Here is a 13,412-nt window from a genome sequence, read left to right as displayed (position 1 = left end):
CATTATTGAAGAATACTAACAATTTAAAGAGAGCTTATTATTTGACAATCACACTATTGAATAAGCTTTATGTGTATTAGTTTATTTAACATTCCCAACAACCCTGAGGTAGGTACTATTTATGCCTATTACACAAATTAGAACAGAAGAGGGGTTAAGTACTTTTCCCAACGTCAACTGGCTGGGATGGTGGAGAGTGGAGACACAGGCTTCAAAACCACAGAATTTGGCTCCAAAAGCCACATTCTCAAGCTCTAATCTGTAACGGAAAGTAAATACAATAAAACGAGCACTTACTTTAAAGAATGCTTAAAACTATAATGAACAAGCCATAAGCCTGAATCCCCAGGCTCTCCTCCTAGTACTGCCATAAGAGTAGATACCTAATTTCAATACGAACTTTGTTTAAAAGCTGTCTCTGTGTTGGAAATTGTTAAATATGCTAGAGTACTGGGCCATTCTTTCAACTGATAGCATTTTAGTAATAGATTAGGAGCTCTAACATATGGGATTCTGTAATTTTCTGTGGAACTCAAAAAAATCATTTCCATTTTGAATTAAAAAGAATAAGTAGGGATCATCATTTAAAATTGTATATTTTTAATTGGACCTCAAGTCAAATTTGTTGACAGCAAACAATTCAAATTTATACAAATTTTTTCTTAATTTATGTTACAATTTTTAATCTTAGAATTTTTAAGTTGCAAAGACCTTAAAAATGACATGATTCTATACTTCCATGACAAAAGTGAATCTCATAAAAGGTAAATGAATTGTCAGGGTCAAACAGGTGATGGATAGCAATTTGATTGAAAATATAGCCGGAGTTATCTAAATCAAAGGGACATTTGGGAAAATAACAGAGAGAAAGATGTATGGCCTATTTCCACATAGAAATCCATACTCATTTGGTTAAAAATATAGACAGAGTAATTGAGAAAAATATCAGCTGTTTTTTTCGCTTATTCAAATATGTAACTGTTTCTTTTTAAAAGATACCACAAAATTAATATCAAAAAGTCATTACTTTATCATTAGAAATAAACTTTGTTCTCCTTTGATGCCTCGCTATATTAAAGTATGCTTCTCAAAAGTATACCTACTTTAATTTCTTCCAGCAATTTATAATCCAAAGTGTACAAAGAACTAAAAACTAGGGTTTAAAACATATATTATTTGTAAAAGCATTTTTTGAATTCCACTAATAAGAGAAGAATATTGCTCAATTTCCAAAATATCATTAATGTTAAAATTGTATTTTAGTAATTTCACTATTAAGTTAGAGAAAAATCATAATATATAAAGCATCCTAAATAAAGTGCTCATAAAAGGAAAGTTATGGAGCTCCCTCTGTTGAATGGCAGTTGAGAAAATGTGTCTTGTGTTTAAAATCATAATTCTATCATCAAAATGACTCCATTATAATTGTAAATCATAATTGTAAAATTTTTCTCTTTCTAAGGTTTAATATCTTTCAAATCATAGAAACACATATACAATATTGATTTCTAAGAGTACTACCATAAATTATGTATGTCCTTATAGTTTTAAAACGTGTTCTTTTTTTCTTAATGGTTTTTGTTTGCAGGAATTACATTCTAAACTGTAATTTTCAATCTGTATTTTTCTGTTGTTTTCCTTGAGTTGATAAAACTGAAAAGTTACTTGGTACACATTGGGACTCTGAAATATCCTAAATATCCTAAAGAATATGAATTCCAATTTTATTCTGGAAACCCAAAAATGTACTTAGATGGAACTGAAATATATCTTCAATCAGTAACATGAAGTATTTCACATATATTTCTGATATGAATAAACTAACATTATAATATTATAATTACCAAAAAATGTGATTCATAATAATTATTATTCATTGTGAGTCCAATATGGGCCAGGCACTGAGAAATGCACTATACACTCATTACCTTTCTGAATATCCATATCTAATGAACTTGGTAGTATCGCTATGTTCATTCTGCAATTGTTAAAACAGCAATAAAAGATAGAAATCAAACTAATGCTCTGAGCCATAACGCAAGCTCTTGAGCTCCTGTGCTCTATATTGACAGTCTGTGGAATCGGTGAGCTTTGACAGCCTATACAAATTAAGAAGACATTTATTTTTTAAAAAATATTATTGAAGTATAGCCGTACTGTCTACCAAAAATCACTACTCACCCAGTTCAAATCCTTTGTAACCAAACATCTTGGATCAATTCTAAAAAGTGACAACTTCCAAATGACACCCTGAAACTCTACTCTTTTTTACTGTTTGTCACTTATTTTTGTAAGGAGACATATTTATCAGCAAAGAGAAAAACAGCTAAGCAGATGCAGGATTTGTTTTAATAAACAGATATTTATTTGCCATTCCAGTATGATAAGAGAAGAAATTCTTTTTATCTGATTTTGTTGTTAATTTTTTTAATTAGTTTTTTGGAGTGACAAGTGTTAGTAAAGTTACATACGTTGCAGGTGTACCATTCTGTAATACATCATTTGTATGCCACATTGTGTGTTCGCCACCCAGAGTCAGTTCTCCTTCCATCACCGTATATTTGATCCAAGAAGCAATTTTATCTTACACTAAACAGTCATTCCAAAAAACAATTTCTACTTGAAAACTAGATTGTCATCCATTGGGACTGGGGATTAATTCAACAAGGCAAATCCAGATATGTACTACATTTTATTCTTAGGTCTGATAGAAAAAGCATTATTCATATTTAGAGTCAGGACCATCTCTGCACAAAAATATAAAACTATATCTTACAACCAACATAAATATTTTTTTGAAAAGTGTCATACTTATCATCCAGGTAGAGAAAGTGCTTGTAGAATAAAATATAAATGCCAAAAGTTTGTACATTTAAAATTAAATGCTAGGCAGAAACTGATTTATTCATGAAATTACAGTATGTGCATACTAATATTAACTCCATTATGCATATTTGTTGCTTTGTTTTAAAAATATATGTTCAGCACATAATTGTTGAAAACTCTTCATATATATTATTATGGTTTTTCTATAAAAGTAGCTACAAAATAAATATTTTACTCCTTTCTTATGGAAAGAAGTACAGGGTGAAACATATTTAATGGCACTGATGTTTTTTATAAATTTACAGAAGGTGATATTTTTTATCAGCTCGTAAACAATTTTGATGAGTCTGTTAAAACAAATTTGTTGGAAGAATTGTTCAAAATGTGATTTACTTAAAAATAACTGAAGTCCGTTTAGTAAGATGTATTATGCAAGGTTTACAAAATGGCATTAGTTAGACCACCCAACAATGTATATTTACAATGAACTAATACAAATATTTGAAACCATTTGAGTAATGTAAAACAACATCAACTACTCTTAAGGATTCCACAGAGTATAAATCTTCCAAAATGGAAGAAAATATGCCTTATAATTATGTAGTTTATGTTATAAAAGTTTGCCATCTTCTATGGAAAAAGCAATAATAGTAATTCATAATAAATGCACTTCTTTCCCCCACTTTTGGCCCCATCTCATGTATAATAAAGTTAGACACCAATCTATCCATAGCTTTGGCCTTACAAGAGAGTGTGTGTGCCTATTACTTCTATAGTTCTATTTCCCACAAGCTTTAAATAAATAAGAACCAACGTATTATCCTATTTATGAAAAAAAAGTTATAATAATAGTACACACAGAGGAAGTGTGAGGAAGGGGCATCCCAATATAGTTTTCTTAGAACTTTTAAAAGATACATGTTCTTTTTTTTGAATTGAGATACATGTTCAATTTTATTGAGATACATGTTCAATTTTATTGAATTGGGACATATAACATGTTTTCTTTTAGTTGACATATAACATTGTATTAGTTTTAAGTGTACAACATAATGATTTGATATAACTTTATAGGGCAAAATGATTACCACAAGAAGTTTAGTTAACATCCATCACTGCACATAGTTACAATTTTTATTTTCTTGTGATGAGAACTTTTGAGATCAACTTTCAAATATACAATAAAGTATATACTCTTTGAACTGTAGTTTTAAAATCTCTTTCTAAATGAAAAATACACATACTTTTTAACTCAGCAATTTCACTTCCAAGACATTTTCCAACTAACATAATTGCACATATGGACAAGAACTTATAGGATATTCACTTCTGTATTGTTTGTAATAAAACAAGATTGGAAACAATCTACAGTTCTAAGAACTGAGGAAATGGTTAAATTAATTTTGATGCATACAATAAAATACAGTACATCATGTTTTAAAACTGAGGTAGAGTTATATGTGCTGATATGGAATACGCTCCAAAATGTGCTGCTAAGTGAAAATGGAAAGTTACAAAATGGTGTGGATAGTATATTCCTATTTCACTTTTTTAAAAGGGGGACGTGTATATGCCAATATTTGCTAGTGTATGAGAATTTGAATAAGATCAAAGAGATCCTTTTCTGAACCCCATAACCAATAAGTAAATTAGGGAAATTACAGGAAAGCATTGGAAGAACTTCAAGGAATTCCTGGTCACCTCAGGCGTTAGAAGCCATATTCCTTAGCATCTTCACTCATATTATTCTCTCAGTCCATATCTTTTGCTTCTCTAGTCCTTAGCACATGCCTTAGATATCACTTTCTGAAAGAACCTTTCTGATTTTTTTCTAAATTCCAGAGCAAATACGGCAACTTTAATGTAAATTATTCTAGCAAGTAATTATAGAATTAGTTGATTGACGTCTGTTTCATTCACAAAGAGGACATAATGTCTTGGAGTGATAGGACCTTGACTAGGAACTAGTTTATTGCAGTAACCCCAACACCAAGCACAGTGCTTTGCACATATCAAGTACTCAATAAATACAGTATTTGTTGAATGCTCTTCCATATGTTGAAATGTTAATTCACATGAATGTTACTCTTGAATTAGCCAACAACGTGTCCTTAGACTACCAGCTAAATGATTTTAATGTTCTTTACAGCTCCAAAACCTTAAATCTATGAGTCTAAGCATAAATGAAACTAAGAACACCGTTGTCTCTAAAACATGGCTAATTTGCTATTGTATTTTAGGTAATCTCTTAACCTGAGGCTTTATCTATCTCAGCTGTCAAATAAGAGAACTAAACAAGATAAATGTCTAAGGCACCTTCCCATTTTTACAACAACTCTCTCTCTCTCTCTCTCTCTCTCTCTCTCTCTCTCTCTCTCTCTCTCTCTCTCTCTCTGTCTCTCTCTGTCTCTCTGTCTCTCTGTCTCTCTCTCTCTCTGTCTCTCTCTCCTTCTTTCTGTTTCTCTCTGTCTCCTCCCCCTGCCGTTACATACACACATTGAACTTCCCATCATTTTATTCCAGAGAAGATAAGTCTGAGCAGTAGAAAACAGTATTCTTACTGGACACTGCTTGAGCTTTTATAATCTGTCATATTTCTCGCCCAAGGATCCAGAAGACGAGGGTGTAAATTGTGAATGTGGGCCTAAGGGTCTGCAGTAAGGGTCTTTTGCTGCTGCCACATCCCCCACTATTATTGTGAGAGGTAGACTGATTGCAAAAATGCTCCTAATTCTCTCTCCTGGTCTTTATCCACACCTTTTGCAAAGTATTTTTAGCTCCTTCCATTCAATAGGTGGAGATGATTTCCCCACCCTGGAATCTGAGCTGGGCTTGGGACTTGTCTTCACCAACAGAATTTGTCTTCCACCAAGAGAACAAGCCTAGGGGAAGATTTTAGAGAATGAAAGATCAGGGAGAAGAGTCAATTTTCCCTGAAGAATAACCCGCCAACTCCCAGGAGTAAAGCTGCCTAGGCTGACCCACAGTGGACTACGGGAGAATGAAAACATCTAGCTAAAATCAGAAAAACACCCACTGTCCTGACTGAACTGTCAACCTGCACAATAATGTACTTCATAAAATGGTTGCTGATTTAAACCACTGTGTTTTGGTGGGATTTATTACACAGCATAGTTAACTGATACACTGTGGTTCAAAGATTTAATAAGAGTAGTTAGGCCTCTTTTCATGTGTTTTGCTTCATTGGAGCTAGATAAATCCCATACCCACTATCAGGGAAAAACTTGGGGATATGCTGACTAGAGTTCTAGCCACAATGACAAAGGCCCCCTCCTTTCATTCTTCCCTATTAATGAGGACAATACTATGACATCCTTTATCTTGTATTCTTAGATCATATCCTCTCACCTTTCCTTATTCCCATCCACTTTGGGGGTTTGTTGAGTAACTGAGACACTCGGACATAGCTGGCCCACATATCACATGAGTGCCTAATTAGGAATAGTCTGTCTTGGCACCAACTGTCCTAGCCATATTGTTGGCTGAACCAGGTCAGGTCCCCATTTCTGATACAAGTGTAGCTTATATGTACAAAAAGACTTAGGGCTTCCTTCAATTTTATTGACTTCCCTGCCATTTTTTCTTTCTTTCTTTTTTTTTTTAGATCCAAATTGATAATAAGCTACTGAGAAAGCTTATGGAAGAACAGAATGGGAATTATGCAGTTGGCTGAAAAAGGATTTTAGGATCAGACTGAAATAGGCCTTCACTAGATACTCCATGGCTAAGTATAGCTTCTAGGTGAATTTCAATCACCACTATCCCTTGGCATCTCAGGTTAATTCAGTTTCCATGAGATCTTTAATGTTCCACACCCACTACAACATTCTGAGGTTTCAGGCTGTAAACTTTTCTCTCTTATACTTGACAGTAAAAGGGCATATAACTCCTATTGACAGTTCACTGACACTAAAATTTAAAAAAAAAGGTTAGAAACATGCAATGGTAAGGATGAGGGATGAATGTCTTATAGTTAAGCACTCTAAGACAGACATATAGACAAGTAAGTCATTAATCATTATGGTAACCATATAATGTGTCATTCAAACTATACTTTTGAAAGAGTGAAATCCTTTGATTAGAAACTGTTTTGGATTATGCACAACTCTGATTTCTCCTTGACTATAATGGATAATTGAGAAGTGAATGGATAAAGAAGAGGAGAAGCACTAAAAGCTAATTTCATTCTTGGAACATATACTACAACAATGGCTTATGATAATAGGTGACCATAAAACAATTACTGAATACCACAGCATGTTTGGGACTAGTCTTAGTTGAAATATATATGGTATTCCATCTAATAATAAGATAGAAGAGAGAGAATATAAATATTATTATTTAAACAGAGAAATTAGCTGGACGAAAACATTGGTAATTCTAGATATATGTTAATACTTAGTATACCATAGGAATATTTATAATAACTGTAGGATTTAATCTTATCAAACAGCCTATAATCCTCTTCTGAAATATAGAGGATATATTTTCTTGACTTTTATCTCCACAGGAAAGGGGAAATTCTGATCTAATTAAAAAAATAATGAGAAATATAAACAGACGTTTTTCTGGTCTTTCATTCCTTATTGAAAATGAAAAGAAATGGATATCCAAAATTAATAAATAAATATTAATTCATCACCCACCACTCCCAAGAAAACTTTAGTATTCCAGTGAGTTAGCTTATCTCTTAATATGCCACATACAGCCATATGTAAGAAATGAAGTGGGCCTTTGTGAAAACCTAACAATGGAAAATAAAATTAACACTTTGAGAGGAGATAAATTTAAGTTTCTATGCATACACAGAGGCACAGAGATGCTATCTTATCATATCTGCATCTATGCTGCTGTCCTGCATATTTGGGATATATAGTGCATGTGTCTACCTGAGTTAATGCCTTCTGAGAGGTAGAACTCTTTGATGTTTTATGCAAAATAAATGGCCAGGACAGAAAAAGATGTGTTTGAGAATATAAGACAACTTGATTGTAAAGCATTTAAAATGCTATATGACAAAATACTGCCATCTTACACCAAGTAATGCTGACAACTTAGTATTCAGTTTTATAAAGGCCTATATTTAATGGCATAAAAATTTGGGTAGTAAAAGGAAAAGGAGAAGAAAAAAGAAGAACCATTTTGCCTACTTTTAATAAAATGGTTGTGATAATTAAGTGCAATAAAGAGTGTTATTCTATTAAGAATATAATAAAAGTCTCAATATAATTTGTTTTATTTGAAAAGTTCAAAATGCTGAGCAAGGAAATTACTAATCAGAACCATGTATTACATAGGGAGAACATTTTACAGATGGGAAATAAAAAAGAACAGAAAAATAACTTTCCCAAGGTCACAATATTCTTATATAGCACAGCTGAAAACTGAACACATGAATCCTGACCCCAAAATACAGAATTTTCTGGTAACACTTATGACTATTAAAGTAGGTTTTTATCGATTATTTTCTTTTTAATAAGTCAACAATAGACAAGCATTCTCTTCCAAATTTCTATTAAAAAGATATGAAAGTTTGAATTTTCTGTAGAGTCAGAAAAAGTTTGGAATCCAACTTTTGTTAGAGTAGTCATGAAAGTATTTTGAATTTGCACAGAATTGAAAACAGGAGGAGAGCATTAGTGTCTTCTATTTCTTTCTGTATTGCACTCACAACCATGGTGCAAATCAACTTCTTTGTTTAGGAGCATTTTTCAGGTGTACATATGTCTTTTTCACATGAACATATTAGCATCAACGTCAGTTATATTTTGTTCTAGGAACTATATATGAAGTTTAAATAGAGGCAGACTTCCAGGAGGAACGGGTTACACTAACGGAGTTTTTTGAGATCTAAAAACCTGTGGGGATCTCTTTACACAGGAGAGTGGGAGACCAATTCCTCTCCATCACACTTCTTCTTTTTTCTTTTTTCTTTTTCTTAATAGCCCTATTCAGGCCTGGAGGAATAAGTACAAGATATTATAATGAGTTTATAAAAGTAAGAAAAAGGTAGAAAATTAGCAGTTGGAGTCCACTGACATTTTCTAGTAATACAATTTATATGAATTGTTCTAGTAATACAATTTATATGAATTGTGTCCATCCAGACTGTCTGAAAGCATTAGAAAAATACAGGAAAATGACTCTTCCTTGCCCTAATCAGCTTTTTACCTTAGGTTGTTATGAACAGTTTTGACCTGAAGATATCTCAGTGAGTAGATCCTTAGTCCTCTGTTTTACTTACACATGAGAAAGCTGAACCCAAAAAGGTGGAATGTCTTGCGCAATGTGCTTTTCAAAGGTAGATGGCACTGAGCCAAGCCTAGAAAAGCAGTTTACTGAAAATAGTATCCTATTAAATTGTAATTTTTATTGGATTAAATAAATCATCAAGGAAAAAGCAATATTTAGTGGCTACTAAGCAGTTTGTGGTTTTAAAATTAATAAATTTTAACAGTCCCACATCAGGTAGTCTGAAAGAACATTATTTAAGTTGATGCTTTTCCCAAGGCCTTATTAGTAAGATAAACTGATACCTTCTGATCATAATATCCTCCTAAAAAAAAAAAGAAAAAAAGGTTTCAGTGTGCTTATGTCTTGGAATGAACCTTATATCAGTGAGCAATTAAAAAAAAATTCCAGAGAGGAGTGCACACAGACAATCCAAGTGAAGAAACAGTTAACTGCAGGGCCCCACTTCCTTGTAAATAATCAAGGAAAGCCTTTTTTAAAGCAATACAAAATGTCACCACAGGCTGACGCTCTTTCTATAAGAATAATGAGATTCTCTGCTCCCTGGTATGATGAGCACATACTTCATTGCCTTTATAAGTCCAAATTCAGTTTTCCTGTTTCATATATATTTTCCCTTCCCTTCAAAATAGGTAACATGCCATGCCTAAAATACATCAATGTTCATGTAGCGACAGATGAAAAGACCTACAGGAGCAGGTTCATGAACTCGAATTTTTGTCCAGATCTGGACACAAACTATGACAATTGTTCCGGAAATGAAGGGCCGCGGACGGGGAAGTCACTTAGTCCCTTTGACTAAGCCAGCCATGGGCCTTGCACCCCCGCCCGACTCAGCTCTGCGGAGGGCTCGGAAGAGGCGCACTGCCGTCCAGGATTTGCGTCCTAATTCCGGACATGGTGCTTTTAGTGTCGCAATCGTTTATTTTAAAACATACTGACACCTCACCGAGCACCTCGCGCATGTGCCAGCCGGGTAAATTCCAGGAAACCGCAGATCTGAGGGGCTGAGGCTTCTAACCCCTTGGGGAGTCGGGCTTGACTCTCGCCAAAAGCGCGCAGCTGGAGAAGCAACGCGAGCCCACGCGCCGAAAGAATCGCCACCGACGGGTCTGAAAGAGGAACCTCTCCCCTTTTGGCACTTAACTGTGCGGAAAAACCTGTCCTCCAAGGTGGCCCCACAGAAAATAAGAGCGCGAGCGCGCGGAAAAGGAAACTGGGCGTGTGCTCCCGGGGTGTGGCCGTAGGTGAGATTACACTCTCAAAGTGGCCAGAGGGTTAAACTGAAAACCAACTGTGAGCGTGTGGATCTTTGCATTTTACAAACTACATCACCACCCCTGTTCTCCCTTCTATCCCCTCCGCTCCAGAGGGAATGACCTTCCCATATCGGACACTGGGATCACGAAAAAGAGAAAGCCACACAGTGCCAAACCCAAGGGGATCTCCCCTCACCGCCCCCCCCTCCCGCCAGTTCCCCGGGTTTCCCACCCCCCCTAGACCCACCCGCTCTAAATCCGGTTCGACTCACATTTCACAGTCCCCGCCCCAGAGCTGAAGATTAGGCACAGATGATGCCTCTTTCTCCAGCCTCAGAACAGCAGGTGAGCTCTTTGCTTCACCCAGAAATGTAACTTCATTGAAGAGATCGAGAGAGGGCACCCCACCCCCACCCCGCACCACTACCACCACGAAAACACACAGCAGTAGTTCACAAACACTCCCCAGACTCCAGCCCCCAGCCTCACTTTCCCCCTTTTCCTGGGAAAGATCCAGAGGCTTTCTAAACTCTCCTTTTTAACCTCGGCTTGCCACCAACTGGAGGGATGCACAGAAATTAAAGATGCAAAAAAGGAATTGCGTTTTTCTTTGATAAAAGCTAAAGAAAAGGATAACGCAACAAAACAGAAGCCGAAATAACAGGAAGTAGGAGTTTTACTTGCAACCGTCTACAAAGAGCTAGAGACCAAAACTTCAAAGGGAGGAAAACATCCAGAAAATCCTCAAGTCTAACGAAGACATGAACCTGCTGCTCGGTCAAGTGACGGCGAGCACGCAGAACGCGCTGCGAGGACCAATTCGTGTCAGCGGCCCGCGGGTCTCAGGATGACAGAACCCGTGGACCGCCCTAAGGTGAGGAAAGGGATTCCCGGCGAGATATTTTTAGTTGTTGGGGGTTTTGCCTTATTTCGTCTGAGGTTCAGTACAGAACTGAGACCTGAGGTCGAATCACGGGTCCTGAAAAATTTACAAACCCCTCAGCGAGGTATCACAAACCTGGCTGCTTATTCTAATTCAGTCTGCGATCTTTCCCTGCCACCACCCGTACACTCACTACCCACCCAGACAATGCAGGAGAGGGCGTCTACAGAACGAGTTAAGCTTTGGGAGGTTTGCTTACGGGAGTGATTCAAGTCCTCTTTCTCCTCTATCTCCCCCCCCCCATCCCACCATCGCCTCTTCGCTTCATACCACGGGGAAGTTACCAGGGGATTTATCACGAAAAAGTGCAGGCAGTGAGTCAAGAGCCAAGGGAAAGAAAACCTGCCCGGAGCAAAGTGACGTGGACGTTGAGATCCAGGGACTGGAGGGATTGTCAGTGGCCGAGGCGGGAGCCACAGGGGGAACCCGAGACAGAAAGGCGAATCTGGCCGGCGCGGGCCCCTGGAGCCCAGAGCCCGGCTGCACCCAAAGTTGCTGGAGATTTACACAGTGCCCACAGTCGCTGCCCAAACTTGAGCCGGCCAGCTGAGCCCAAAGGTGCGGCGCAGGTGACTGAACCCCGGGCCAGCTCTGCGCCCCTCACCGCTATCCCTTACCTCCCCCACGCGCCTGGGAGCACAGCTCCCGCGGGGCAAGACCCGGGCCGGGGACCCAAGTGCCCCGGACGCACGTGGGTCCGAAGCTGCTCCGAGGTCCCTGCTCACCTGGCCTGAGGACAGCAGCGGTGATCAAGAGGCAGAAGATCAGAGGGCAGGAAGGAGTCCCCTTCGATGCCATATTCCTCCTCCTCCGGGGCCACCGACAGAGTCCGCGCCGCAGGAGGGGGGCGTCGTTCCCGGCCCCGCGCTGCCCGCGCGCCCGCGCTTCGGGATGCAGGGGGCAGCGGCTTCTCGCAGACACTCCACCGCCCCCTGGGCTGTGGCGCTGCACCTTCTGGTCGCCGCCGCACGTAACTTTCCACCACGCAGTGCCCCAACTCCTCCTCCCTCCCTTTTCAACACTCGCCCTTGGCCCCCTGGGCTGCTCCTCCCGGGACTGCCGACCCTCTCTTCCCGGGAGACACTTGAGCAATTCAGAAAGGTGTACGTGGTTCTTTTTTGGCTGGTCTATTATTTCCCTTCTCTTGGAATAATAATAGTGGTGGTGGCAGTGTGCGTAAAAAGCCCAGTGGTAGGAAGGAATCGTCGGGGATGGCAACTGGGAGCGGCGGGTCCGGGCGGTCTCCTCAGGTGGCAGCAGCGGTGGCAGTGATAGCAGCGGCAGGGACAGCAGCGGCGGCAGCAGCACTCGGGGCTGCTCTGAGTGGAGGAACTGGAAGGCGTGTGTAAACTGCCTCTCTCCTCCTCCCTCCGCCTCCTCCCTCCCTCCCCTCTCCTCCCGATTTCCCCGGACGCAGCGCCGAGCAGGTGGTTGCAGCGCGGATCCGCAGCCTAGAGGCGCTGCAGGACCGAGTCCCAGACTCACTCAGCCCAGCTCTGGAACTTCGACCCCGAGGCGCGCGCCGCGGTGCCGGCCCCGAGTTGGGCGGGGTTTTCTCGTGGCCCCGCCCCTGGTACCCGACCCGCCAATAGGGAGGCGACCACGGAAGCTGTGCACTCCCGGTGGGACCCGGGGACTGTCAGTTCCTGGTGGCGTTGCCCTCTCGGTAAAGACTCAGTTCACACTGCCCACCCAGTTTGGTCGCGGTTCAGAAAGCCAAATTGCCCTTTTCTTTCCCCCAAGACCCCCATTGCACTGACTCATATTCCGCGGGGACTTTTCGGTGGTGATACTGCAGCTTCCTTAGTCTTCACAGTAGTGTGGGGCAGCGCGGTGGAGGTGGGGAACTCACGCGGGACGCGCACTTTGGGTGCCAAGGGCGAGAGCGGAGGAGGAAGGAAGAGGCTGGAGGAGGCGACAGAGGTGGAAACTCGCCTCCTGGGAGTTAACAGGAACAGCTACTGGTTGGCCTGGGGCAACCTACGCCCTGAGCTGGTCCCTCCCCGTGCCCCCGCCCCCCCCCCCCCCCACACCACCACCACCACCAACCTCTCGCACGCACCTTTAGAAGGCAGATGACTTCAGTGGACTGCCCAGTACCAAATAGAAAT

At 39.7% G+C, this 13,412-nt stretch overlaps 1 protein-coding gene across 4 annotated transcripts in view; it reads right to left on the bottom strand.

The window, feature by feature from the left end:
• Positions 1 to 12,820, bottom strand: part of ALCAM (activated leukocyte cell adhesion molecule) — a 191,760-nt gene extending 178,940 nt beyond the window's left edge. For all 4 annotated transcript variants that reach the window (XM_081066689.1, XM_081066690.1, XM_081066688.1 and 1 more), the window contains exon 1: positions 12,027 to 12,820. In XM_081066689.1, the coding sequence (XP_080922815.1) occupies positions 12,027 to 12,099 (73 nt within the window). In that variant the 5' untranslated portion in view covers positions 12,100 to 12,820. The remainder of the gene's footprint in view (positions 1 to 12,026) is intronic.
• Positions 12,821 to 13,412: the final 592 nt, after the last annotated feature.

The sequence above is a fragment of the Rhinolophus hipposideros genome (genome assembly GCF_964194185.1).
Source record: "Rhinolophus hipposideros genome assembly, chromosome: 2".
Taxonomy (NCBI): Eukaryota; Metazoa; Chordata; class Mammalia; order Chiroptera; family Rhinolophidae; genus Rhinolophus; species Rhinolophus hipposideros.
Note: the sequence above shows the minus strand (reverse complement) of the source record. Positions and strands in the feature narration are given on the sequence as shown.